The sequence below is a fragment of the Camelus dromedarius genome, chromosome 11, assembly GCF_036321535.1.
Source record: "Camelus dromedarius isolate mCamDro1 chromosome 11, mCamDro1.pat, whole genome shotgun sequence".
Lineage (NCBI taxonomy): Eukaryota > Metazoa > Chordata > Mammalia > Artiodactyla > Camelidae > Camelus > Camelus dromedarius.
In genome coordinates, this window is record NC_087446.1 from 6,657,644 (window position 1) to 6,681,831 (window position 24,188).

Genomic DNA, 24,188 nt, shown 5'->3' on the forward strand with positions numbered 1-24,188 from the left:
AATATAAAGTACTCAAGATTTTGCATTTCCAAACCAAGCACATCAAACACTGTCTTGTTCATTATGCCTTTTCACCTTGTAACTTCAGACTCCCATGCAAATCAGAAAGTGGCAGTTGTAAGCCCTACCTCTGGTTGGGCGGAGGGCAGTCGGAGCCATACTCTTGCACGTGCATGCCGAAGAAACACAGGTCAACACCATCAATCTCTTCGAAGGCAAAGAGGGCTTTGGTTCGATATGGAAAGGATTCTGCCATCTCTCCACTATCTACAAACCTGTACAGTGCACATTGGAGGGAAAACCCACAACATCTCCGTAAAACTAGAATCACCAGCAGTAACCGTGTGTGCTCAACGGTGGATCCACAAGAGAAGAAAAGGGGAAATTATTCGATACCTTGCTTTCATGCCTGGTTTGACTTCCACAGTTTTGTCAGAAGCATGAACTACCCGCACAGTGACCTCTCCAGACTCAGGGTGATTCTGTCGCCTCAGAAAGTCATTCACACGATTCTCCAGAAAGGTGCCAAGCCTAGTAGACGGCAACCCTAGGAATGCAGAAATTACACATTCAGTAGTAACAAAGGTGCATATTTATTACTGTCAGTCTTATAAGGTTCAATATGAATTTCAATTCTGCTTTTTCAATACTAAAGGGATAACTTGCTGGGTTTTGTTAAAAGTTAGCAATGTAGTCAATACTTAAAAAAAATTAACATGGAACACTTCGTGAGCCTGTGTGTCCTCCCCGCAGAGCGCATGCTACTCCTCTCATATCATTCTCATTTCAGTATATGTGCAGTTAAAGCAAGCAGGGTAGTCAGTATTTTTTAAATGTTACTTTCCTCAACTTTTTATTTTGAAAAGTTTTCAATTTCAGAAGATTCAAAAAACAGAACAGACATCCATATGCACTTTGCCTCGACTACAATAATACTTAAAAACATCTGGTAGGTGCTTTGATAAACCTTATAAAGAATAAAGCTCAGCAAAACAAAACAAACAAAAACAAAAAAACCCCCAAACGGCAAAGGCATGTATAAAACTGAAATTGACCGCCACCCCCACCCCACTGAAAAGATCACATAGGTCTAAAAGCAATCCTTACTACGTAAGGGTATTTACACAAAACCCAGGGAATCATTCATGAGATGGCAATTCTGACCAAGTATTTCCACATCTGGCCCCAATCAGGAAGTGCCCCAAATACAGAAAAATGTAGCAACAAAGAAAACACATATCCTTCTTTTTACAAATCATTAGGTCTAATGAATTTCACACCAAAAAGTACATTTCAGTACAACTTAAATTATAGAAAAAATTTGATTTTTACTTTAAGTAATTTAAATCATATTAAAACAAAATAGTTCATTTTGGATGTTTAGTTTTAACTATGCTTCAGTGAAGTTTTGCCAAAATTCACCTGTAAGAATGAAACTTACTTTTAGCAGAAAATTTATTTTCTTTTCTAGTTCGTGCAGTTTTCTTTAAACAGCCATCACAGACAAATCTAAAATATAAACCAAGACTTTGCTTAAACAACTTAGAGAAATATTTAAATTAATGTGTACTAGGGGGAGGGTATAACTCCGTGGTAGAGTGCATGCCTAGCGCCCACGAGGTCCTGGGTTCAATCCCCAGTACCTCCATTAAAAATAAACAAACCTAATCACCCCTTCTAAACAAAAACCAAACAAACAAAAAATTAATATTGTAGTATAAAATCTATCTTATGTATGTGTAAAGTTGCAATTCAGAGAGATATTTCTAAATACATAACAAAGAGTTAATAAAACTAATAAAGAGCTCTTAGAAAAATTTAAGAAGGAAAAAAATTAAAAACCTAATTAAAAAACAGGCAACAGGCATGAAGAAACGTTAGGGCATATAAAATGGCTTACATGTGCAAAGATGATGAAGAATTACAGATTAAAGCAGGAATTCTTGTGGGTTTTTTTTTGGCTAATCACATTGGCAAAAGTCTACATGCTACTGGTGGGGATGTAAATAAGTACATTTTGAAAGCAGCACCAGATTTTAAATGTACATTCTCATTGCTCCAGCAATTCTGTAAGGATGTGTGCACAAGTAGAATTTCTTACAAAAACTGGGTTCCACATTAAGTGCTCACCAGCCAACTGACTCATGTTTAGTTGCAAGGATCACTGAAGTATCTTAATTACTCTCACCCACTCTTGAGGAGGGTACTGAAAAGGCTTATCTAAAGACAAGCCATGTAAACATCAACTGCTGTGACTTCACTGTTTTTTTCTGGAAATTTGTTGATTTGCCTCCCCTTTCCTGTGACCTCCAAACCAGTGTCAACAGTCAGTCCAAGAAAGAGTAGAGTAGAGTAGAGCTCTCGTCCTACTGCGAGTCGCTGAGTGCGGAGACCCTCCCCCAGCCCTTCCCTTGGAACACAGCTGGGATCAGCCCCGTTCCTGGAGAGTGAGAAGCAGCCCAAAGCAGTAGACAGATGAGTGTCACAATGGACAAAAACCCACTCTGTGAAAGTCATTAACAATGTGCAACCTAAGTAAATATGTGAAGAATATTCAGAAACAGAACATGGGGCCCAAGAATACCTTGTTCACTGAAGTCTGTATCTGGTCACTGTCACGCAACCCTGCCTTCCACTGAACACCGATGTAACTTACAACCCAACCCACTGAAAACATTTTAAGTCAAATCCTAACCAAGGTCACCATTTAGTACACTGTTCATTATGATGGTCTTTCAGAGGTAGAAATAGGTGTCCCCTTGGCACCCTCCATTACCCATATCTTCTAATTTTTCTACTGCATAAGTAAAATTCAGACTCTGGCAAATTTAACTGAGTCTAACACCTCCTTGCTGGTTTCTAGCTGCTACAAATTTCTTGTAATCTCTGCTGATAAATCTTTCATTAAGTATTGATTTTTGATGAACAATGACCACCAAAGAATTTAAAAAATGAACCAGCAGAACAAACTTCCTTGTATATGGATTAAAAATGCAAGAGAAAGATTTATATTTTTGGATTCTAGGTTATTTAATGTTTTAAAACCAGATTTTACTTATCTTTTCCCAATCCAAAAAATAATTTTCAGAGACAGCAACTTTGAAAATATAATTATTGCAAAGAAGACTAAAACTCACTAAAGTTCACAGGAAAAAAGTCGAGAGAAAATACTTAAGTCTCACCCAGATGGCCAGATGATCTCATGATGAAGAACACAGATCTGATGCATCTTTCTTCCACACTCTGTACATTCAACAAACCTGGAAATGAAAAGTCAAAATGTCAAGATTAAATCCAAATCTTTAACCAAATAAAAACTTCCGATATTTCCTGATTTCTGACAATTCAAAAGACAGCCAAGGTCATGTCCAAAGAACTGAAGTAATAGTTTTAAAGAGTTCCTGGGTTAAAAGTTCCTTAGTGTTTATAGGTAGAGCAAATCTCAGAAGCAGTTAAGTTCAGTCATTAAGTGTGGCAATTTTAAATGTGACCATGGAAAGGCGGTAAAAAGTGAAAGATAAAGACGACTGCCTTCCAACGAGTCCAACACCATCATATCCATGTCAGGAATGCCCAGAACACCAGTACATCTCTGCACAGGGTTCTGAAAGGCCTCACTATAAAGGGGGGGATTATGAGCTGGTTTGCAAATGCAGAGGACAACAGGGCTGGAATGCATGGCCCTGAGCAGAGGTAGCTTGGTGCTTCACTTAGGCCTACATATAAAACACCAAAATATTACGTCAATTTAGTGAAATGTAAATGAATCCTAACCATAACGTGAACTTTAACTTTTCTACCATCTGTGTTAGGTATGTTACAGATTTAGCCCAAGAATAGAGAATCATCTCACTGGCTATGCAAACCAAGAGAATGAAAGGAAGAAGGAAACTCAAGGTGTACTGACTATTCAAGGGGAACTACTTACAGTTCAGGATCCAGTGTGTCATTTTTTCTCTTCGAAAATTGTTCTTTATTTATTGTACTAAGGAAAGAAGAGGGATACAATGAGAAAAGGCAACATAGAAAGATAATTAGACCACTGTTCTAACCAAAAGGAACAAAAAAACCCATCCTGTAAGTGGGTTATTTAAATCTTCTAAGACTAAACCAAGGATACAATAAACTTGTACATTCTTGCTCCCACAAAATGCACATTTACATAAAGAAATGCCTATGTTTTCTGGAAAGAACTTTAGAGTAAATCTACTCCCACTTATAGGAAAAGGAGAACCCAGTAAGAACTAGGCATATGGGTTAGTTCTTTTCCTTTTTAAATCTTGCCCACTACTCTTACTGTTAGGTATCTATACCTTTTAATAGTTTAATGTTTCTAGACTGAACAAGGTATATAAAGATAGTGTGTACAGAGGGACCTAAATCACTATTTAAAAAAAACCTAATTAATCAGGACAGTCTAGTCAAACAACTTTTATATTAACAGAAAACGTCAATATTAAGAATATATATTTCAGGTCACTTATAGTTGGCCAAAAAAGGGTATTCATTAAGTTTCCACATGGCCTCCCATCCTGAAATCCAGCGTACCACAATGCTCATAGCCTCACAAATATAGAAGCTAACAGTCTTACTGTCAACCTAGAATTAAACTTCAGGGGGCCCAACTTTGACTAATGTGGTTCCTCCTCACAAAAATGAGGACATTTCCACATTTAAGCTGTATCCGACTGGTTATAGGCTAGAGACTCATCATTAAATGGCCTGAAGTCTTGCTACTCAAAGTGTGTTCTGAAGACAAGAAGCACAGAATGATCTGGGAACTTGTTAGTAATGCACTGATTCAGGCCCACTGCCACATTCAGAACTGGAAGAGGGGCCTCTGCACTGTAAAGTCAGAGATGAGCTGTCCGAAGGTACAGGACACATGGGGAGCCACTCGATAGCACCAACTGTAAGGCTGTCTCCCTTCCTGCATCAGGGAAAACTAGCTGGAGCAGACTTCCCTGGTTTAGCCAAGGGTCAGAAAATCTCCTTAAGGTTCAAGGGGACCTAATATCTAGTTTCCAGACCAGCACCAGTCCCCACTATGTCTATGGTGACTGAGGACAAAGTACAACTTCAAAACCCAATTTGGAAACATTAACCAGTTTTTCTCAGAAGCCCTGTTATTACTAGTAACAATTCCGTACTTTTTTTTTTTAAATGTTCTCAGTTGCTTCTGTTTATTATAGGTTAAACTGGAAAAGAAGCTGAAGAATATTGAAAAGACAACACGCAGTTCTTTTTTTCTGTTAACAATGCAAATTTCAATGTCTAACTGAATCTTAGAGATCAGACGTACCATGAGGCAGTTTAGGCTGCGTCTGAAAAATTTTCTTGGCATTTACCAAACCACAAGAGCTTGTGAGACAGCAGAAGTCCAACCAAGTGTCTTTCTATAAGTCACTCTAACAAATTCCTAAATCCCTAATGTTGTGAAATCATATTCACAATTGTAATGATTTGGGTATTTTTAACCTGTATGAGAAAGTTGAATGGTGGTTATTTGGTCAATTTCCCTCAAACTCAACATAGCTAACAGTGAAACTAACTTTTTAGGAGTGAAGCTGGCTGTTTCCTTATAGAAGAAATATACCTAAAATGACCATCCAATACTGATGTATTCCCTAGATCAGCACTGAAAGAACCTCCTGCTGTGATGGAAATATTCTCCATCTGTACTGACCAATATGGTAGCCATTAGCTACAGATGTTTATTAAGCAACAGAAATTAGGAATTTTAAGTTTTGTTTGCTTTAAGTTAATCTGTATTTTACTAGCTCCCTGCGGCTAACGGCTATCACACTAGACAGCATAAACCAAGACCACTTAGAAGCCTGAGCATAATCACCTAACAAAACAGAGAAATAAGACAGTACTTTCCAACATAACATAGTTACTTACGTTTGAGGCTGGGAAGGGTCATCCCCCAAAGAAACGCTCTCCCCTTGGATTTCATTGAAACACTTCTCACAGAAATGATACCTGTCGGCAAGAAGGCCATACTGGGGTGAACTGTTCCGTTCACACAACACAGCCCAAGCCAAGCAACGAAGCCACCAATCACAGCAGGCCAAGGAGGGGGACGGGAGCAGAGAGCAGGTCATCAACGGCGACAAGGACATTCAATGATGCAGATTTATGGGCCCCACAGTTTAGGTTTGGTTTTTGGTTTTTGGTTTTTTGCAATCAAAGCCAAGTGCAGACAACGACAAGCATGAGGGAGAAAAAAAAAAAAACACAAAACAAACGAAGAAATGAGGGATTGCAGGACAACAAAAACCATAAAACGCAAGACAACACAAAGCAGAAAGCCAAGGCAAAGCACAGATTAGCATTAAATATCTCAATGGGATCACAAGTAGCAAATGATTACAGCAAATAAAACAAACAAGTCTCACACAGACCTATACCCTTCGGTTTTAGTAATTAACGCTACTTGATGCAAATAATCAAAAGGATAAGGAAGGATAAATATACTGGGGAGAGAAGATCTGTTACTCTATCACCTAAACATGGCAATCACTCTTCTCCCCACTTTCAAAGAAAAAATCCATTAGGGATATAGTATCAAGAAATCATCTAAAAACCACTGTAGTCTGAAAAAGTTTCTTTTTGATCAAGGAAGCCACGTAAGTACAATGAAAAGTCTGCACAAGCAGTTAAACAGACTGTGGCACCAACTGACATCATTTAAAGGGGAGAAGAAAGGCAGTGGTGTGTGCAGATACATGATTACATTATTTCTTGGTACAAAGACTGCAAGCGCTGTAGACTGGTGGTAAAAGTCCAGAAACGCTACATAAATGTCAAGATGACAGCACAAGCAAAGTTTCGTGCCAGCTGTCACTTGCTTTTTTGAACACAAGGTGCTTGTAACAACTTGAGACCACTTCCTAAGTTTTAATGAGTAAAAACTGTGGATTCTAATGACTACAAAGCATCAGGGAGAGTGCACCTAACTTTGTAAATAAAACAAAAAGTTTAAGTGATCTTTTCAAAGCTAGAAATACAACTGTAGCAAACAAGTTCAGCAAAAAAAATCACTGTGGGTTTGGTTCAAAGTATTAACTGTCCAGCCTTGCTATTACTGTCTCAGAGCCCCAAGTAAACACCTGATGCCAGCTATATTGTTGGCTGATTAAGATAGTAATTGCAATTTGTAATTATAGCCATTGTTTGAGCAAGAGAAAATAAGGCAGCAGTGTCTAATTTACTAGAAGCCTACCATCCACTGTCATATTCAAGTCTGTGTAAGAAGAGTCTGGTACAGAGTTACTTTTGGGGGTATTCCCTTTTATTTGCTTAAGAGAGGCAAAAAACCTGTTTTTTAATATTCCTCTGTTTTTATATACTCCAAGAAAAACTTGGGAGTTTTTGGATGGATAGGCTGTACACAAAAAGGAAACATTTCCTAAAAGATACAGCTGGTTAACAAACTTTTGGTTAAAAGTTTTCTGGGTAGTTTCGGGAATGGTGAAAGCCAGCAGCAATTTCATGGACAAGTAGAAAGACTAATTAGTTTGAAAATTTTGTTTTGCTAGAGGCTGCGGTGAGCTGGAAGAGGACAGTGGAAAGAGAAGTGGGGCCTGGGACCTAGTCCCATGTATGCCACCAACTCATGAAATTGCTTAACTTCATAAGGCCTTGGGTTTCTGCCTTATAAAAATATGGGCCCAGACACAAGGCTACTTTCTACTAGAAAACTGTGTAATTCTGCAAACAAAGGCAGAATGCAAAGACCAGAACTTGTGCTGTACAGCTGTTTTCAAGCAAGTTCCACATGAACCATGACTGTATGTGTGCTGGTCCTTCCGCATGCACTCCCTAGACACGCGGACACTCTGACCACAGTCCACACAGGTCAAGCTTACCTGTTCTGGTAACTGTAGTAAGTGGCATCGCGAGGGATTGTGCATAACTGTTTGCCATAGCAACAGAGTGTCTGTGGAGAGAACTCCAACTGCAAAAGAAACCATTTATTAAATATGGTTTGAAGGGCAAGCTGAAATATTTATACTGGCAATTCTGAAACAAAAGTCAGTGAAGTCTTAGTTCTCATTTATGTGAATCACAACAGGCAGTTTCGGTTTACTAGTGTATTATTTCATCACTCTGAAAGAAGCTTAACAATCATATCCTTCCACCAGTTACAAAGAACAAGAGAACAAGAGGAGCTCAATGTGAACTGACATGCCTAGGAGAACCAGCACATGCCAGGCATTGTGCACCACAGGGAAATATGACCCTATGAGTCCCTATTCAAGATGAACTTACAATCTGATGATTCAGAATTCTAATTGGTCAAATTTTCAATTCTCATCTGTGCAAAAATTTCTTACCTTTCTGCCACAACAGTATCCAAGGCCCTGCATCACTGGGTCAATTTCTTGTTCAAAGACCTCAGATAACTTGGAGCAGTATTTGTATACCCGTGATGTTTTCCGATTATATAACCAGGCATTGTTGAACATAAGCCAAATGTCGTCCACATACTGCCAGGGCTCCTGATACTGTCCAGTGTCTAACTTCCTCTTGATGGTAGAAAGATCCATGGGGCTCTTCACAATATCAAAGTAATCCTAGGATAAGTGACACCCAGCAACATTATCCAAAATATATTCAAGGTATATGGCATAGCTGGCTATAATCATCATTAATTTTCCAGGTAATGTTGAGTTTTGGTTTGATGTGTCTGTATTTCCAAAAATATGATTGATGCCCATCACTCCTTTAAATCATCGGTCTACAGAGACACGAAGCAGCCCAGAGCAGACAGAATAACAATAACTATAGACTTTCTAGACAGCAAGCTGATGGTCTACAGAAGTGATTCCAGATACTTTACCACAGTATATGTGCGATCAGTTTAAAGACCAAGAAGTCAAAGACCTTTAACATTTTACTACTAGAAAGAGCCTAAGTCCAGAGAACGTCAGTGATCCATCTAAGGTCATGGGAAAATATAGGGGTTAAAAAAAATCCTAATGGATTTTTGCCCCTTGAAGCACTCCAATGCCTTACCCAATACCACTTAAAATCCTCAAATGAAACCTGCCAGCAGCTGGTAGGTAAAGGCAACTCTAAAACCAGATGAAGCTAATTTGGGTTCATCTTTTCTATCACGAACTACTGCTACTCAAGTGATAAAAATAAATAAGCCAAATAACTCAGCAATCCCACTCCTAGGTATACAACCAAGGGAAGTAAATTAAAAGATATGTAACACACACAAACTTGTATGTGAATATTTATAAATGTGCTATCCTCAACAGCCAAAAAGTCTGAACAACCCAAATGTCTATCAACTAATGGATGGGTAAACAAAATGTATATATATCCATACAACAGAATATTGCTGGCCATAAAAAGGAATGAAGTACTGATCTGTGCTACAATATTGTCAAATCTTGAAAACATCATGCTAAGTGAGAGAAGCCAGTCAGAAAGAACCACATTCTGTAAGATTCCATTTGATGAAATGTCCAGAATGAACAAATCCATAGAGACAGAAAGTAGACCAGAGGCTGACTGGGGGATTGTGGGAGGAAATGGGGACTGACTGCTTATGGAGATGGGATTTCCTTTTTGGGGTGAGGAAAATGATCCAAAACTGACTGGGTTGATAGCTACACAATTCTATTAATCCACAAAACCTGCTGAACTGTACACTTTAAATGAGTGACCTGTACAATATGTGAATTGTATCTGAATAAAGCTGTTGACAAAAAAAAAAAAAAATCATGAGTACCAACCCATACTTACAGGGATTCCTAGAAGTTGAGGGTCCACAGGTTGACGAAAGGGGAGGGATTCTGGATCCTGTCGATAAAGTGCCTCCAGTGTTGGCATCAGTGCCTGTCTTAACTCTTCAGGTTTGAAAACTTAAGAGTACATTTGAAATTAGTTACCATTTTGAACATAAGAAGAAAAAAAGTTCAAGTCAAAGCTATAAAAACTATGTCAAGACTCAGAAAACACAAAATTCCCTGCATTGTCTCCATGAACTATCACTAAGGGTGTACTTCCTGTCTAATTCCTGGTCGGCTTCAGATAGAGCCTTCAAAACACCATGTCTAGGCACCTTTAAATACCCGGCTCAGCTAATTTCTCAGTCAAAAACTCAATTAAGATAGCCTTGACCAAGCAGAAACAGAATCCTAAGCCTTCCAAAAAATTCATGAAGAGACTTGTCAGAATATTCCAAAAGATACACATGACAGGCGGGGGATGCTGTCAAGCAAGAATAGAAAGAAGCCCTCCTTTGTGATACAGTATATAATCAGTCAGAAATTAGACCTACTATTGTCTTATCACCAAAGAATCAGGACCACTGAAGGCTAGGAGTCCTTCATTAAAATGCTTCAGCAGAAGACTTACTTATTATTTTAATGGCAAATGTTAGGTTTAAGTCTAAAGAAAGAGAACTAAATTGTTACTGCCAGAACAATGGACTCAGCTAATCAAAATACATTTGTATGTGTTCTTACTAAATGTTTCCTAAGTCAGGAAAGATTTGCTGGTGTGTCCTGAATGGAATTAATTTAAACTACTGTTAAAAAAGCTGGTCAGTAAGGGTCAATTTTTCAGCTTTAAATCACTCTGAACAGCGGTTTTGTTACTTTTCTATTTACGAATTAATTTTAACTTAAAGAGGATACCCACTTATCAGTACCTCACATATTCTTTACCCCATGGTAGGGGCTGCCGTGAAAAAAATTAAATAGATGGGAGGAGAAGCGTCTTTGTCTCTCATACTTTGTTGTGCTCAAAATAAACAATTTAAGCAGATAAAGAGAAATTCCTAATGGTAAGATGGGGTTTGTTGCAGCTTACATTAAAGTATCTCAATATATAACAACCTTTTTTTTAAAAAAAAGGTTAAACTATTATAGTTGATTTACAATGTTGTGTTAGTTTCTGGTATACAGCACAGTGATTCAATTATATATATATATATATATATATTTTTTTTTCCCTTTCCATATTTTTTCATTATAGGCTTTACAAATGACCTTATTTTTAAATGAAAATAAAATTTTAACCCCATCACTTCCAGTGCATTGCATTCATGGGAACACTTTTATATACATCATCTTCAAGAGCCAGCAGATTCTCCCTTGAGATAAGTCCTACCTGTGCCACTAAAGGGGTTGGTAGAGCCACAAGAAGTTCTAGTCCTAAACTATTTAGTAAATTAATCTCTGGGGAACTGTTTGAGTTTAACACCTTGCTAAGGACTGCGACCTGCTTGGCTTTACTATTACTCGGTAGCGTGGTTCAGAGCAAAGGTTCTGAACCAGTGTGCCCAGGCTCACTTACCAGCCTAGTCAGCCGGGGCAAGTTCAGTTACCTGACCTTGCCCAGCCTCAATTTTCCTGCCTGTAAAACAGGAATCAAAGACCCCACAGAGGTGCTGTGAAGTTCTCACAAGAGACAAAGCACGTGTGTGGCCAGTGCCTGGTGTATAGCAGGCTAACAAAATACATTACAACTATTATTGTTTCCTGCATTTTAGTCAAGGATATTATTTAATAATCTCTCTCCTCTGACAGGTAATTTTGAGAGGCTGTTAACAACCCTAGTGACTAAAGAAAGCAAATACACATAAAGGAAAGAAAATTTCTTTTTCCAACATTAGTAATACTGATGAGACCAGGTCAAGGGCTCCAGGCTTAGTGAAATCACATTAAAGTCCATTTCCCACACCTAACAGCTCAATCTCATCTTACTGAGGTCTCTCTCTTTTTTTTTTCCTGCCTCCAGAAATGCAGAGTCTAAGAGACTTACTCTTCTTCTTTGACTGTCCTGGGACTGGAGGTGACTGGGTCGCTGAAGTACTTGGCTGGTCTTCCTCTTCTTTTGTTTCAGTTTTCAATTCAGTGCCTCTCTCTTCTGTTTCTGTAGGTTCCACTTTACAGTCTTCTGCTTTAGTCTAAAAGATGAAGTAGGAATTTTTAGATTCCAGAGACATGCAACTAGGAAGCAGTAATACCATTATCTTATGTACTCTCCCCTGTGGATGCATCTGAAGACCCGTTCTCACATGGAAATCAATAAAATGAGATCCAATTATCAGAATACATTCCTGTAACATATTTAATGGGGTTCCGAGTCTGAGATCCTAACCAAAAAACAGCAGTAATTGCCCTATTCTCACCTCTGGAATCTCCTCTGGCTGTGTATCTGCTGGTTCTGGTGGATCCACTTCCATTTTAGTCTCCATTTTCACTTCCTGTGAAGGCTGCTTCTCAGGGATGGTCTGAGAATTCACTTCTGTGCTACTAGTAGATGGAGGGTTTGATACCTGCCCTTCAATGCTTACAGCTGGCTGGGAGAGCTGGGTGGAAAGAGGGGAGAAACAAAAAGTTTGCCTGTCATACAACCAGAATGTAGGCTACACAGCAGGATGCCATGATCAACCTATTTATAGGCTAGTATCATTAAACTATATCCATTTATGGTACTGTCACGTACTCTACCTATTTCACACCCTTGAAGTAAATTGTGCTTAAGAACAGGAGACTGAGGACTTGCAAATACTGGCTGGCTGATTATACATGAAACAGACAGCAACTGTTTCTTCAGTAACTCATTCGGTGGCAGTGCGTGAGGGAGGGGAGTTTCAGAAATGACTGCCTCAGAAGAGCTCTTACATATAGAGAAATGGAAAATAAGAGTGACTGGCAACCTTCTTTTTAACTTCTCATTAGAAAAAGTTTCAAATGTACAGAAAAGTAGAGACTGTAATGAACACAATGAGCCACCGTTTCAAATCACCACACTGTAATGGGATAACTAACAAAATCTCAAATTTTCCCAAATCTTCCAATGACATACCCCATGAGAAGTTAGTATTTTCAGAAATAATATCAGAGGCTAGGATGAACCAGTCACTGATGGACAGTTTTTTATGAAGTAGCTGTGACTCATTCTGCCAACATGACAGAGAACTAAATCAGTGTCAGTGGAAGTCATGACACAGAGTTCTGCTAGTAAGGACATGACTATGGGATGTGCATTTGGATTTCCACTACACACATAACAGTCCTCTCACAAGGAAGCTACGGGGTGTTCCAGGCCCACACTCTTCTCATCTTAGATCATGATTTTCTAACTTTGGCTAGGACCACAGACACTCTTAAATCCATGATTTTGTTTCATTTGCTCTTGATAGAGCAGATCAGATCATATGAAAAGATTCTTTTAAATTTCTGTAAAATTCATGTGGTGTATATTAAGTGTCAAACCTAAACAACTGAGCTCCTTTTATGTCAGGTACCGTTACAGGAAAAAAAGAAAGGAAACGAAGTCTGTAACAGCAGAGTCTGACCGGGGAGACAAGAGCCAAGAGACGTGGATCCCCCAGGACAGCGGGGACGACTCTGCTCAAGACGCTCGTGCTGCTTACTTACCGGAGTGGCCGGCTGCGGTGGCAGCAGTGGCGCCGTCGGGGTGGGAACAGAGGCCGCGGTACTTTGCTGTGACAGAGGCTGCTGCTGTGCCGGGTCAGCTGGAGGAGCAGCAGGAAGTGAAGGCTGTACTTGGGGAGGAAGTTGCGTTGGTGGTGGTGTAGGTGTCTGTCGTGGAGGTGGGTGCAGAGCCTGGGACTGGGGCCCGGGCGGCCCTGCTGGAGGTGTAGGAACAGGGCCTGGAATTCCTGCTGCTGGTGGCTGCTGAGCCCCTATGCTTGGGGGAGTGTGGTGAGGGGTGGGGGTACGACTAGGGACAGGAGAAGGTGAGTTCTGGTGCAGAGCTGGCTGAGGGAGAGAGGGACAGTGAATGTGGCTCCCTTGAGATCCAGGAGGCATTATAGGAGAGTTCACAGGGCAGGAAGAACCGGATATTTGTGCCTATTAAAATGGAAACCATAAGAAGGTGCAATTCAGAACAGAATTAAAGAAATATCTCCATAGGCATTTACATTTAAGGACACAAACTGATTAAACAGAAGCTGGTAGTGAATGCCTCTGTTTTCAAATGTGTCAAAAATCCTATTCCTAGGGGCATATCTTGGGATAATCCACCCAACGTAGTAATTAAGTAGACTTAAAAAAATTCAGCAGAACGGCCTCCGCCACTGCAGAGGCATGAGACTGTTGAGCTGTTCTGTGCTCTCTTCAGCCAGAGTTCTTCATTCTGCATTGTAGTTCTTCAGTAAGACATCATTTTAAAAGGCATTCACTATTTTAAAAAATGATTAAACCTGTTCTTTTTAAAATCTAATCTTTCTTACTTATTAGCAATTAACACCATTCCTATGTCACAGAGTAATCCCTTCATGTTCAGAATACCATGTCCATTAACTGTTCTTATTAAAAACTTAATCACCCATTTTCATCCATTATTTGCTGCCACCCTTCCCTGTAAAAGCCCAGATCAAAAGAAGTTCCAAGAAACACGAAAACAAGTTAAAAAAACAGAAATCCAGTTGTAAGACATACTTGAGACACTGGTGCTTGACCGCCAGACGGAGCCAAAGGCATATTTGTTACATTCATTCCCTGTGTTGAGAACGCAGTCTGCGGAAGGAACTGGCTCTGGCTGGAAGGCTGCTGCATGCGAGGCCCATAGCCCATAGGCTGCACAAAAAACACATTCAAAACACAGAGTACCAAGTTGCTTCTTTTCAGTTATTCTACCACAGCTGGAATCACCAACCACTCTGGCCCTGCTATGGAGAGGGTGCTGCAACAGGAGCTGACCCTCATGAAAGATAATGGAGAACAGCCTCTCAGCTTACCTAACCCCACTCTGAAGAAATTACACAAATGCATCTAGAACTATGACAAGGCACAGGGGTAACTCTTTGTTTGCATACTCTTTTAAGTCAGAAGAGCAAACCACAATTTCATCAAGTCTTTGCTCACATAGGTGGTACTGTAATAGCACAAACTACAGGACTCCATAATGAGTCACTATGGAGTACCAAAGGCCAAAACCTTAGTAATCTAAAAAAGGTATTTGTCTTATAGATTAAAATGAAGACTAAGACCCCTCATTAAACATGGCAGACTGGTGCTAGACATTATGCTAGGTAACTTCAAAAAGGCCCAAGGACTGACAGCACTAGCTAACTCTGACAGAGAGGATAAGGGTTGGGGTCAATAAAGAAAGGTGAATGACAGGTTCAGAGTTTGCATAAGGAGCAGTGAAGTGCTCAGAGTCCCTCTTCTCTAGTCTCTAGAATCAGGTACCCGGCCCTCCAACACCCATGACAGTTTTCTGCCTGGGTAGGTTCTGTGTTTGGGGAAGACAGACATTAGGAAGAGAGATGACTATGTCAAAACATGCAGACTACTCAACATTGAGATTCCAGGTAAGGGTGACTGGCTGCTCTTATAAGCTTTCTAGTACTGTGAGTATGAACAGTACTTGGAAGCAAACCTTTCTTTAAATGTTTATTTTATATATAGTATAATCAAAAGAGTTCTTAACTATAAGGATCCTTACATACACTTCAGATACCTGCTTTTCCCATTTAAAGCTGTAAACTGCTTTCATGCCATCATATAAGTTCTGAAATTATTGCTTATGGAGCATTCCAATTTACAGATGTACTATAATTTAACCATAACGAATCCCTTAATGTACATTGAGGATATGGCCTTTTTCCAAAACACAGTACACATAACATCCTTAATGAATTTTCTTCAAATTATAGCCTTTTAATATCTCAGTGATTTATTTCTGTACGATAAATTTCTAAAAACATGTAAGTAAAAGAAGTGGGGAAAATTAAAGACTTTAGTATTCACTATGTAATTACCAGATATGGTTTAGTTCTAATCATGTATATATTAAAGAGCAAATACAACAGAATTACAGGAAAAAAAAAAAAAGGCTAAGGGGAGAGGGTACAGTGGTAGACCACATGCCTAGCATGCATGAGGTCCTGGGTTCAATCTCCAGTATCTCCATTTAAAAAACTCAAGGTTAAGGATTAATTACTTACAGTCAACTGTTTAAGCAAATCTAAGAATTTGTTTACCGAGTATAAACAAAGAAAAGGGAATTTCAAGATGACAGGTGGAGGACAAAAAGATTACCCAGAGGTCAAACTTACCGGGTTGAGAGTTCCAGGTTGAGCTAACTGTCCATGGTGCTGAAGAGGAGAGGTTTGCCGGGGTCCAATAGGGGGCTGAGGCATGCTCATCTGGCCAAATTGATTCAAACCTGTGAGTAAGTGTAAGATATTACATCTGAGCACCTTTATGTAACTGGAGAATAGAAGAGCTCTTATTTATGATTCTATGTAATTTTATCAGGACAAATAAAGGAACCTGCTTCCAACAGTGAATGAACGGCAGATAATAATCTTATAATACACCAGGGACTCTGTTTAAAAAGGTACATGGATTTCTTTCATTACTTACCAGGTTGTGGAGTTATCCGAGGCATCATCTGGTTTGGCACACTGCCACGGATCATAGAAGGATCAGGTAGAGGGCCGTCTAGAGTGGAATATAGAAAAGGTTAGAACCTTATCTTTCAGGCAGCTATTTCCTTAAAAACAAAAAAAGAAACTCTACAAAAATATCTTTAGTAATGTCTTACAGAATCCAGTCTGAATATGAAAGGAATAAAGCTATGAACTGGACAGGAACCTGAAAAAAATGTTAGTTCTAGAATACAAGAAGAAGCCTCAAAATGGTTTTGGCACATTTCTTTATGAACCAGAGTGCTTTCCGCACTGACAGGAAAATAATGTAAGGTCTTATATTTAAAAAGACGACTACAGCATTGAATACACTGTTGTTTGATTAAGCCTGATTCTTCCGTTGGTATGCAGAATACCTCTATACATAAGGACCACACACTGGCCAAGTTCCCCCAACTCCAATAACGTGTTTTTATGCATACAAGCCCACCGTGAACACTGACTTTAAATACACACATTATACTGCACTACATATCATGTACCTCTTAGATACAAAAACAGAAATAAATATAGATACGTAAATTCTAATATTTTCTTGGATTGTCTGCACATTCTTTAGCAGCACAGTGCTTCCCAACATTTTTCACATCAGGGTGCACCAAAAAAATAATGTTTCTTTCACATTCTGGGATGCCTGTAGTGACCCAGCTCTACCCTGCACCGCCCCCCTCCCCAAGTAGTATGTACTCAAGCTTCGGGCAAACCTGTGGCAGACTGTGCTCTAAAGAGAAGGCCACCATTTCAGACAACTCTCAAAATGTCCTCTGTCACTACTGCTCATTTACTAAAAAGTTTGCTATACTAAACAGCAACAAATAGGACTCCTACTGTATATTAAAAAAATTAGTATCTTTAATATGAATATATTGTCCTTGGTTTGCCCACTAATTATGTTTGTGATTTCTTCTGTTTTTCTTTTTTCTTTAAAGCTTCCAGTATTTAGAGACTTTTCTCATTTCATTTTATATTTTCTTCAATATTCTGTATAGTACTTTTTAATTTAAAGTTTTAAAAAATTTGATTCTTCTACAGTTAATTTCTGTGTGTGAGATAAGGTGGGGATCTCATTCCATAAACATATACTCAAGGCCATTCAGTTCCACTAATATTTGTTCCTGCCTGCATCAGTACCATACTGTTTTCATTCTAATAGGAGACTACAATTTAATATGAGACTTTTAACTAGGCTCAAATTTCTAATGAACTCAAGTAAATTCTACCACACCCAAGTATCTCAAATTTGTCCACTTGTCTCTATACCTTAGTTACTGCCCTACTTCAAAGCATCAGCACTGAAGCAGTGTCCTCAACTGTAGTCTTCACTTTTTTTCTGAACAATTGTTCCACCTAATCAAAAAATACCTGTGTTTTCCTTTGCCAGTGGGGCCTCGGTGCATGCTAGTCCCTCTGCCAAAAAAGCTGATGCTGTTCTCAACTCTTCACACCACGGTCCAATGAGAAAGTGTATCTAGCACACTGCAGTTAACAAACGAGGCTGCTAAAAACCAGTGGCAACCAAGAGTTCTCCATTTCACTACTTCAGGACCTGCGGGGGATGAATTTCTCAGCCCACCTATAATCCACTAATGGCCTAAGACTTGGTACCTACTGGCTCTGTTGGCACTATCTACATGTAGTAGGTAGTGAGCTTTCTCTGATTCAAAGTACAAGTTTTCCCTATCATAGCCTTTCACACATCATTTACACAGCCTGTATTCTTCCTCACTGTTCTATACCTGTATCGTATTTCACTGCTTGGAACCTAGTAGCAAATCAATGAATGAGTAAGGGAATGCATAATAATCTTGGCTATCTGGTTAATTCATCAAGTCATGAAGGCTGCTTTAACTAGAACACTGAACTGTCAAGATGAATTTTAAATGATGCTTCTAAAAAATAAACAGTTCTTCCAATATATCGTGTCAGGAAGAAAGTGTGACAGTGTAAGTAACATGATATTGTTTGTAGGACGTATCAAAGTCAGTGAGGCCTCTGCACCTGCTCAGTCTACATCTATTGGCTGCATACAATATACAAGTCAGTGAAAACCTGTGGACTATCAATTCCACGATGTCACTGTGAGAGAAGAATATCTTCTACGAGAGAAGAATATCTTCGGTACTAAAAATACCATATAACCAAGACATATAAAGCAGCAAGTCCAGTAATCTTAAATATACTGTTCAGCTACTGCTTTTACTGGAAGCTGAATTATTTTCTTTGAAAAGGCAAAAAAGAGTCATTTGAAAACTCTAGAATAGTTACCAAAGCTACTGAAAATTAGTGAATTTGGTTATGAACCATTTTATTACAATTTCTCCCCAAAATAACAATAGAAAGCACTCACTTGAAGTCATTCCTGGTTGTGGCTGTCCCATGTTAGGCCCTGGGTTCATGGAAACTGGCCCCATGCTTGCAGCACTTGGTAGCATGTTCTGTTTCTGTAGTCTAGTCCTTCGTTTTTCTTCTAGTTCTTTCTGGATTTTATAGATCTTCTCAGCTAGCAGGTGGTAGTATTCCGCCTTTTGGAATTTTGTAGAGATGAGGAGAAAAGATGAATTACCATGAGGTAACAAAAAAAATGAACTAAGAATAGATACTAGCTTCATTTAAAGAGGTAGGAAGAAATGTAATGGGAGAAGAATCAATCTAATCTACTTTCTTAAATCATTCCAAATATGAGCTCATGTTTGGAATGATCGTGTAAAAAGCTGCTTTATTATGAACCTACAGAGTAAAGCATGACCTCTCAAAGTAAGTTTACAAACTATGTGCTGGCAATTTATAGCATGTGGAAAGAATATGCTACATTTTTGAAGAAGTGCCAATTTAGAGAAGAAAGTTCAACTGATATGGAAATACTACTTGAGATGAAAATACTAAGCAGCTGATTCACCATATTCTAGTGAAAATAGCACAGAGCTGGTAACAGCTCAACCACTTTTCAGCTGACAGAAGGACAACCCAGATAAAGTGCCTCGTGAGTGCACTGTATTATTAGGAGGAAAAATGTAAGATTCTTGACATACACTTTAAGAAAATTGCTTTGTTATCGTGACTCCACAGTGAGACTAAGACAGAATGGCTAAAGGGTATCCTGTGAAGTTCAGTATTTTCCATGTACATGTAACAACGAGGAATAACCAAAAGAGGTCCATTTTTGACTTTATATAGACAAAAAAGATGCTCACTCGATTATTTGCAGATTCATACATGTCCCCTTCCACTTTCCGGGCATATGCAACTAGGTTTTCCATCCGCCTGTCTTTTAAAGCAGCAGGATCCGGAGTAGGAAATATGGCTTGAACACTAGGAACAGAAAATCCTACCACTATTATACCATGTCAGTTTTTCGTTCTTGTCATACAAATATACAGTATTTTAAACTTCTTCCTGATTAGTAGTTCCCCATTTTTATACCATGAACACATTAGGTAAAATTTTAAAATGAGGGGTAAGATGTGCTCAAATATAAAATACTGACCAAAATGAAAATGTCTCTGCGGTAAACAAAGGGTTCTCCTGATCAGAATCTAAGAAATGACTCCATAAAAATACTCTCTGGTCCCTGTAACTCTAATGTGGAGCAAAAAAATTATACTGTGCTATTTGCATAAAGGAAGTGAGGAAACATAACCTTTGTCATAGTATCAAGTAGCAACAGCCTTAAGATCCTTCTACTTTCCTAAATTCAGCTTAGTCAAATAAAACCTAATAATCTACAAAATCTTAAAAGATAAAAAAAAAACTTGAAGTGAAGGGGGCAAAAATGCATAATAATTCTGCTAAATTCAGTATCTTTTACTCTCCAGCAAGTCCCTACAAAATGCTTGGCACTGACATTCCAGAAGATTGACAGATGTGATTTCAACCACTAATTTTATCATATGGACACCTTATGTTCACCTGTACCTGAAACAACCATGTGGAGAAGAAATAAATGGAAGCTTAGAAAAATACCTAAGTTAGTAAGAAAAAAAAATCCACAAGCATATAATAAACATTTCACATTAACTCAGATAACAAATCCCAAACAATCTACTGTCTCTGTTCATTAAATAAAAGTTCCTTAACAGCTGGATCACAAAATAAGTTTGTTTTCGTTATTCCTTATTAATTTACTGTATTAACATCTCAGTTTTCTCTTTGTCAAATTCCATTTTTAGTGCTATCATTTGAGAATTCCTAAATGAAACTCAAGTATAACTGGTAGGCTAATGTAACATAAAAATAAAGATAAAAGACAGGTCACAAAGTTCTAAGCCAATTAAAAAAAACGAATAAAACGAAAAGCCCTCCATTAAGTGAGGGGGGGGAACTGATACTTCCAAGAAAAAAAGAAATTCTGCATTTTTTTTTGAAGTATAAACTCTGTAATCAGTCAAGTCTAATCTCTATCTTTAGGATATTGGGTGCATTACATTTTACCACTCCATATGCCTTCTCCCTCTTTCATCTGAGAAGAGAGTGACTGTGAGGCAGTGTGCCTGGCATATATCAACTTCACAACAAATAGCGCAGAGGTATTTCACAAACTATTGATATGTGCACATTTGGAGGGACAGAAGACCACAGAGAAACCACCCAAACAGATTCAACTTGTCAAGATAATAAAAGCTTTACCAGGGACAACAGAAAACAGCACTGACACTACTATTCTAATGATCTAAGACCTAGCTTTTCTTTTAAAATGAGTTCTGTAAAGGCCACTTTACAATTTAAATTTAAAGTGAAAACGTCTTAAATAATGTGTTGATTACTGTCACTAGGCAGAATTGTTTACATGCTGTTAAAGCTGAAAGACTCGTAATGAATAATGGCGAAGAAGTTGAGAAGCAGAGAATAGGAAGCAGGAAAGCCACAGAAGAAGTATCAGCAGCAACAGCCAGGCTACAGAAAAATCACTAACATTTCTCTTGTGTTTAAGTGCCAGGCAGATTGGAAGCATGTTGACCTGTAACTGTTTATGAATAAGACATGCCTACAATCTTACAGTTTGTGAACAAGATGATTTCGAAGATCCTGAGTAATATCTTCATGCCACTGTTTCCGAATTCCAGTACTGGATGGTTGAGCTGCTGTTGGCATAGGACCCAGGGAGGCCACACTGGCATTTTCACTCATCATTGGGCTTTAAAAAGGAGTCGTGAAATAATAGTTTTAGTGAAGAAAGGTAGGAGAAAAGAGGATCTCATTTAAGTAGAGCTGATAGGGCCAATACACCATGACAAGTCCATTTACATAAAGAAGTCTGGGGGTGTGCATGTGTTTATATCTGTGTGAGGGAAAAGAGTTATTAACCCACAACATTTTGTTGTTTGGAGAAGTGGATGATGTGTTTAGAAGACTAAGTCTTGTGTTACATAAAACTAAGCTGTCACTTTGACACAGCTCATCCCAGGGAATCCACTGGACAATGGACTAATCCTTAACCCTGGGATAGAGCAAACTCGTTTTCTAAGCAGCTGCATTTGCAACACCCTACTGTATGTGGGAAGGTGTCTGCTACCCCAAATAATGGATACAATTTTTAATTAGGTTATAGAAAGCATAAAGTATGAACTCAAACATACTATTTGTCTTCATTCATCAAGGATATCTTCTAGTCAAGGAAATTTAAAAACTCAAAAAAGGAATCCTAACAAGTGTCTGAAACCTGACAAAGGGCACAAACCACAATACTTACTTTTGAGAATTTATGGCTGAATGCAACATCGAGTCAGAAAGAAGATTTGACGTTTGAACCCCTACACCTCCGTTTACTCCCATAGGACTAGCACCTAGGTCAAAACAAAAAACATGATAGAATATCTTAAATACCAGTAACAACTTAAAAAAAAAGAGAGGAGGTGGAGAAAGAGAGAGAGAAGGAAGAAGGAAAAGTGATGAAAGTCCTAGAAGAAAATGTCACAAGAAACTTTCATCCTTTGAAAGACAGACCCAAAATAGAATCTTTAAGGACATTTGAGTAATAAGGAAAATAATCACCATAAACAAAGTTAAGAGACAAATGACAAATCAGGGTTAAAAAATACTAGCAGTACATATAAAAAATCACTATTTACAATATAACTAGCAACACACATATAAAGGCTAATTCACAAAGCACCTTTACAATCCAGTAAGAAAAAGACGAATAATCCAATAGGAAAGGAACAAGCAATTTACATAAAAAGAAATGCAATAGATTTAAAAAATGCACATATGCTCAACTGCATTTAAAATAAAACTTAAAGTAATATATTTTTCTGTATGAAATTTTGAAATCTTTTTAAAGTTTGAGAATATCAAGGGTTGAGAAGGGTCTGGGAAAAAAAGAATTTTCTTTTAAAAAATTATTATTATGGGGAGGTTAGGTTTATTTATTTTTTAATGGAAGTACTAGGGACTGGACCTAGGACCTCATGCATGCTAAGCACGCACTCTACTACTGAGCTATACCCTCCCCCCTAAAAGAAGCATTTTCAGTGAAAATCCATTGGTGTGTAAACTGACTCACTTTATTTGGTAATTGCTAAATAAATGAAAAAATGCATGCACATATTCATTGATTAGGATTTCCATTTCTGATATTTGTCTTACAGTTATACTCATACATGTATGTACAGATGTAAGAGTAACGTCAAAGAAGCAAAAAACTAGAACCAGAATTGCTTAGGGAACTGAATTATACATGCACGTGCTTTTGTAAGCACAGTTTATGTAAGGACATAAGGAATCTAAGTATGATGGTCCCTAAAGAGGGTAATAAAACTGTCTGGGTTAGAGTTAAACTATTTTTTATTGAATATTCCTTCAGACTGGCTTGAATAGCTCTATGTGCATGTATTACTTTTTTGATTAACAGTTTTAATGAATATTCTATTTCCTTAAAAACATAAAACAGCAATGTTCAGATTTTCATGCGGTTAAAATTTTTTTGATACACAATTCTATTAATATACTCCTCAAGGTATTTTGGTTAAAGACAAGAAAACAAACAAAACTTCCCAGTAAAATGCAAATAATGAACTAGATTCTATCTAAGTCAAATCCTGTTGCCTTTTTTCATCATGCTTCCTACATGCTTAGGCAGAACTTTGCTTCTGGCAGCATCAGGGTGGCTCTGAAATGTAGCTGCTGGTAGTGGTCTTTAATTGTCTCAACTGCAATTCTTTATTTGTCACCACTGTGTTATTTTTAGAGAAATTATGTACCCTTAAGGCATATTTTTTAATTGGTGGTAATATTATGAAGGTAAAAGAAAAAAGTGATTACACTGAGTATCAGTTTACTTATCTTACTGCTTTCTGATGGTACATGAAAACATAGCCAAACATTCTCTACAAAGTATCCAGGTCCACTTAATATTTCACATTGACTGTGAGTAATGGCTCATAACTTCAGAGGGAATATTCTTACACAGGATAGTATTTAAGACCCTAGGAGTGAGCATTCACTTGAGAATACAAAAATGTAGGAAGTCAGACACTACTGGCACTGACAAAGAGTAAGTCAGGAGGAAAAAATGAACAAGGAAAGAATTCATGGCACCTAAAAAATCAGGGAGTATATTATATGTATTTTTAAGCCCAAGGAGAAACCCTCAGCCCTAGGAGTATATATTTTTTCTAACCCCTAATAAAATCTTTATAGGAATATGTTAATTTAATATGAACTAGAAGATTAAGAATGTGGTCAAATATGGTCATGGAAGGCTTACAGAAAAAAGCTCTAATTTTGGGCTCTGGAGTGGATTCCCTCTTCC

General features: G+C 38.2%; 1 protein-coding gene and 1 long non-coding RNA gene across 2 annotated transcripts in view; one reads left to right on the plus strand and one right to left on the minus strand.

Moving 5' to 3' along the window:
- The window catches only part of LOC116156514 (uncharacterized), a 47,474-nt gene extending 34,048 nt beyond the window's left edge, over positions 1-13,426 (plus strand). The window contains exon 4 of the long non-coding RNA XR_004140359.2: positions 13,279-13,426. This is a non-coding gene — a long non-coding RNA (uncharacterized LOC116156514). The remainder of the gene's footprint in view (positions 1-13,278) is intronic.
- EP300 (E1A binding protein p300) overlaps positions 1-24,188 on the minus strand; it is a 66,350-nt gene that overhangs the window by 9,680 nt on the left and 32,482 nt on the right. The window contains exons 7-25 of the mRNA XM_010983525.3: positions 22,128-22,221; positions 21,435-21,572; positions 19,633-19,750; positions 18,789-18,963; positions 16,377-16,454; positions 16,067-16,176; positions 14,445-14,582; positions 13,416-13,853; positions 12,161-12,340; positions 11,791-11,935; positions 9,766-9,884; positions 8,343-8,582; positions 7,875-7,963; positions 5,905-5,985; positions 3,929-3,985; positions 3,183-3,260; positions 1,442-1,509; positions 397-547; positions 129-275 (exon numbers count right to left, since the gene is read on the minus strand). Coding sequence (XP_010981827.3) covers positions 129-275; positions 397-547; positions 1,442-1,509; positions 3,183-3,260; positions 3,929-3,985; positions 5,905-5,985; positions 7,875-7,963; positions 8,343-8,582; positions 9,766-9,884; positions 11,791-11,935; positions 12,161-12,340; positions 13,416-13,853; positions 14,445-14,582; positions 16,067-16,176; positions 16,377-16,454; positions 18,789-18,963; positions 19,633-19,750; positions 21,435-21,572; positions 22,128-22,221 — 2,644 coding nt within the window. The remainder of the gene's footprint in view (positions 1-128; positions 276-396; positions 548-1,441; positions 1,510-3,182; positions 3,261-3,928; positions 3,986-5,904; positions 5,986-7,874; positions 7,964-8,342; positions 8,583-9,765; positions 9,885-11,790; positions 11,936-12,160; positions 12,341-13,415; positions 13,854-14,444; positions 14,583-16,066; positions 16,177-16,376; positions 16,455-18,788; positions 18,964-19,632; positions 19,751-21,434; positions 21,573-22,127; positions 22,222-24,188) is intronic.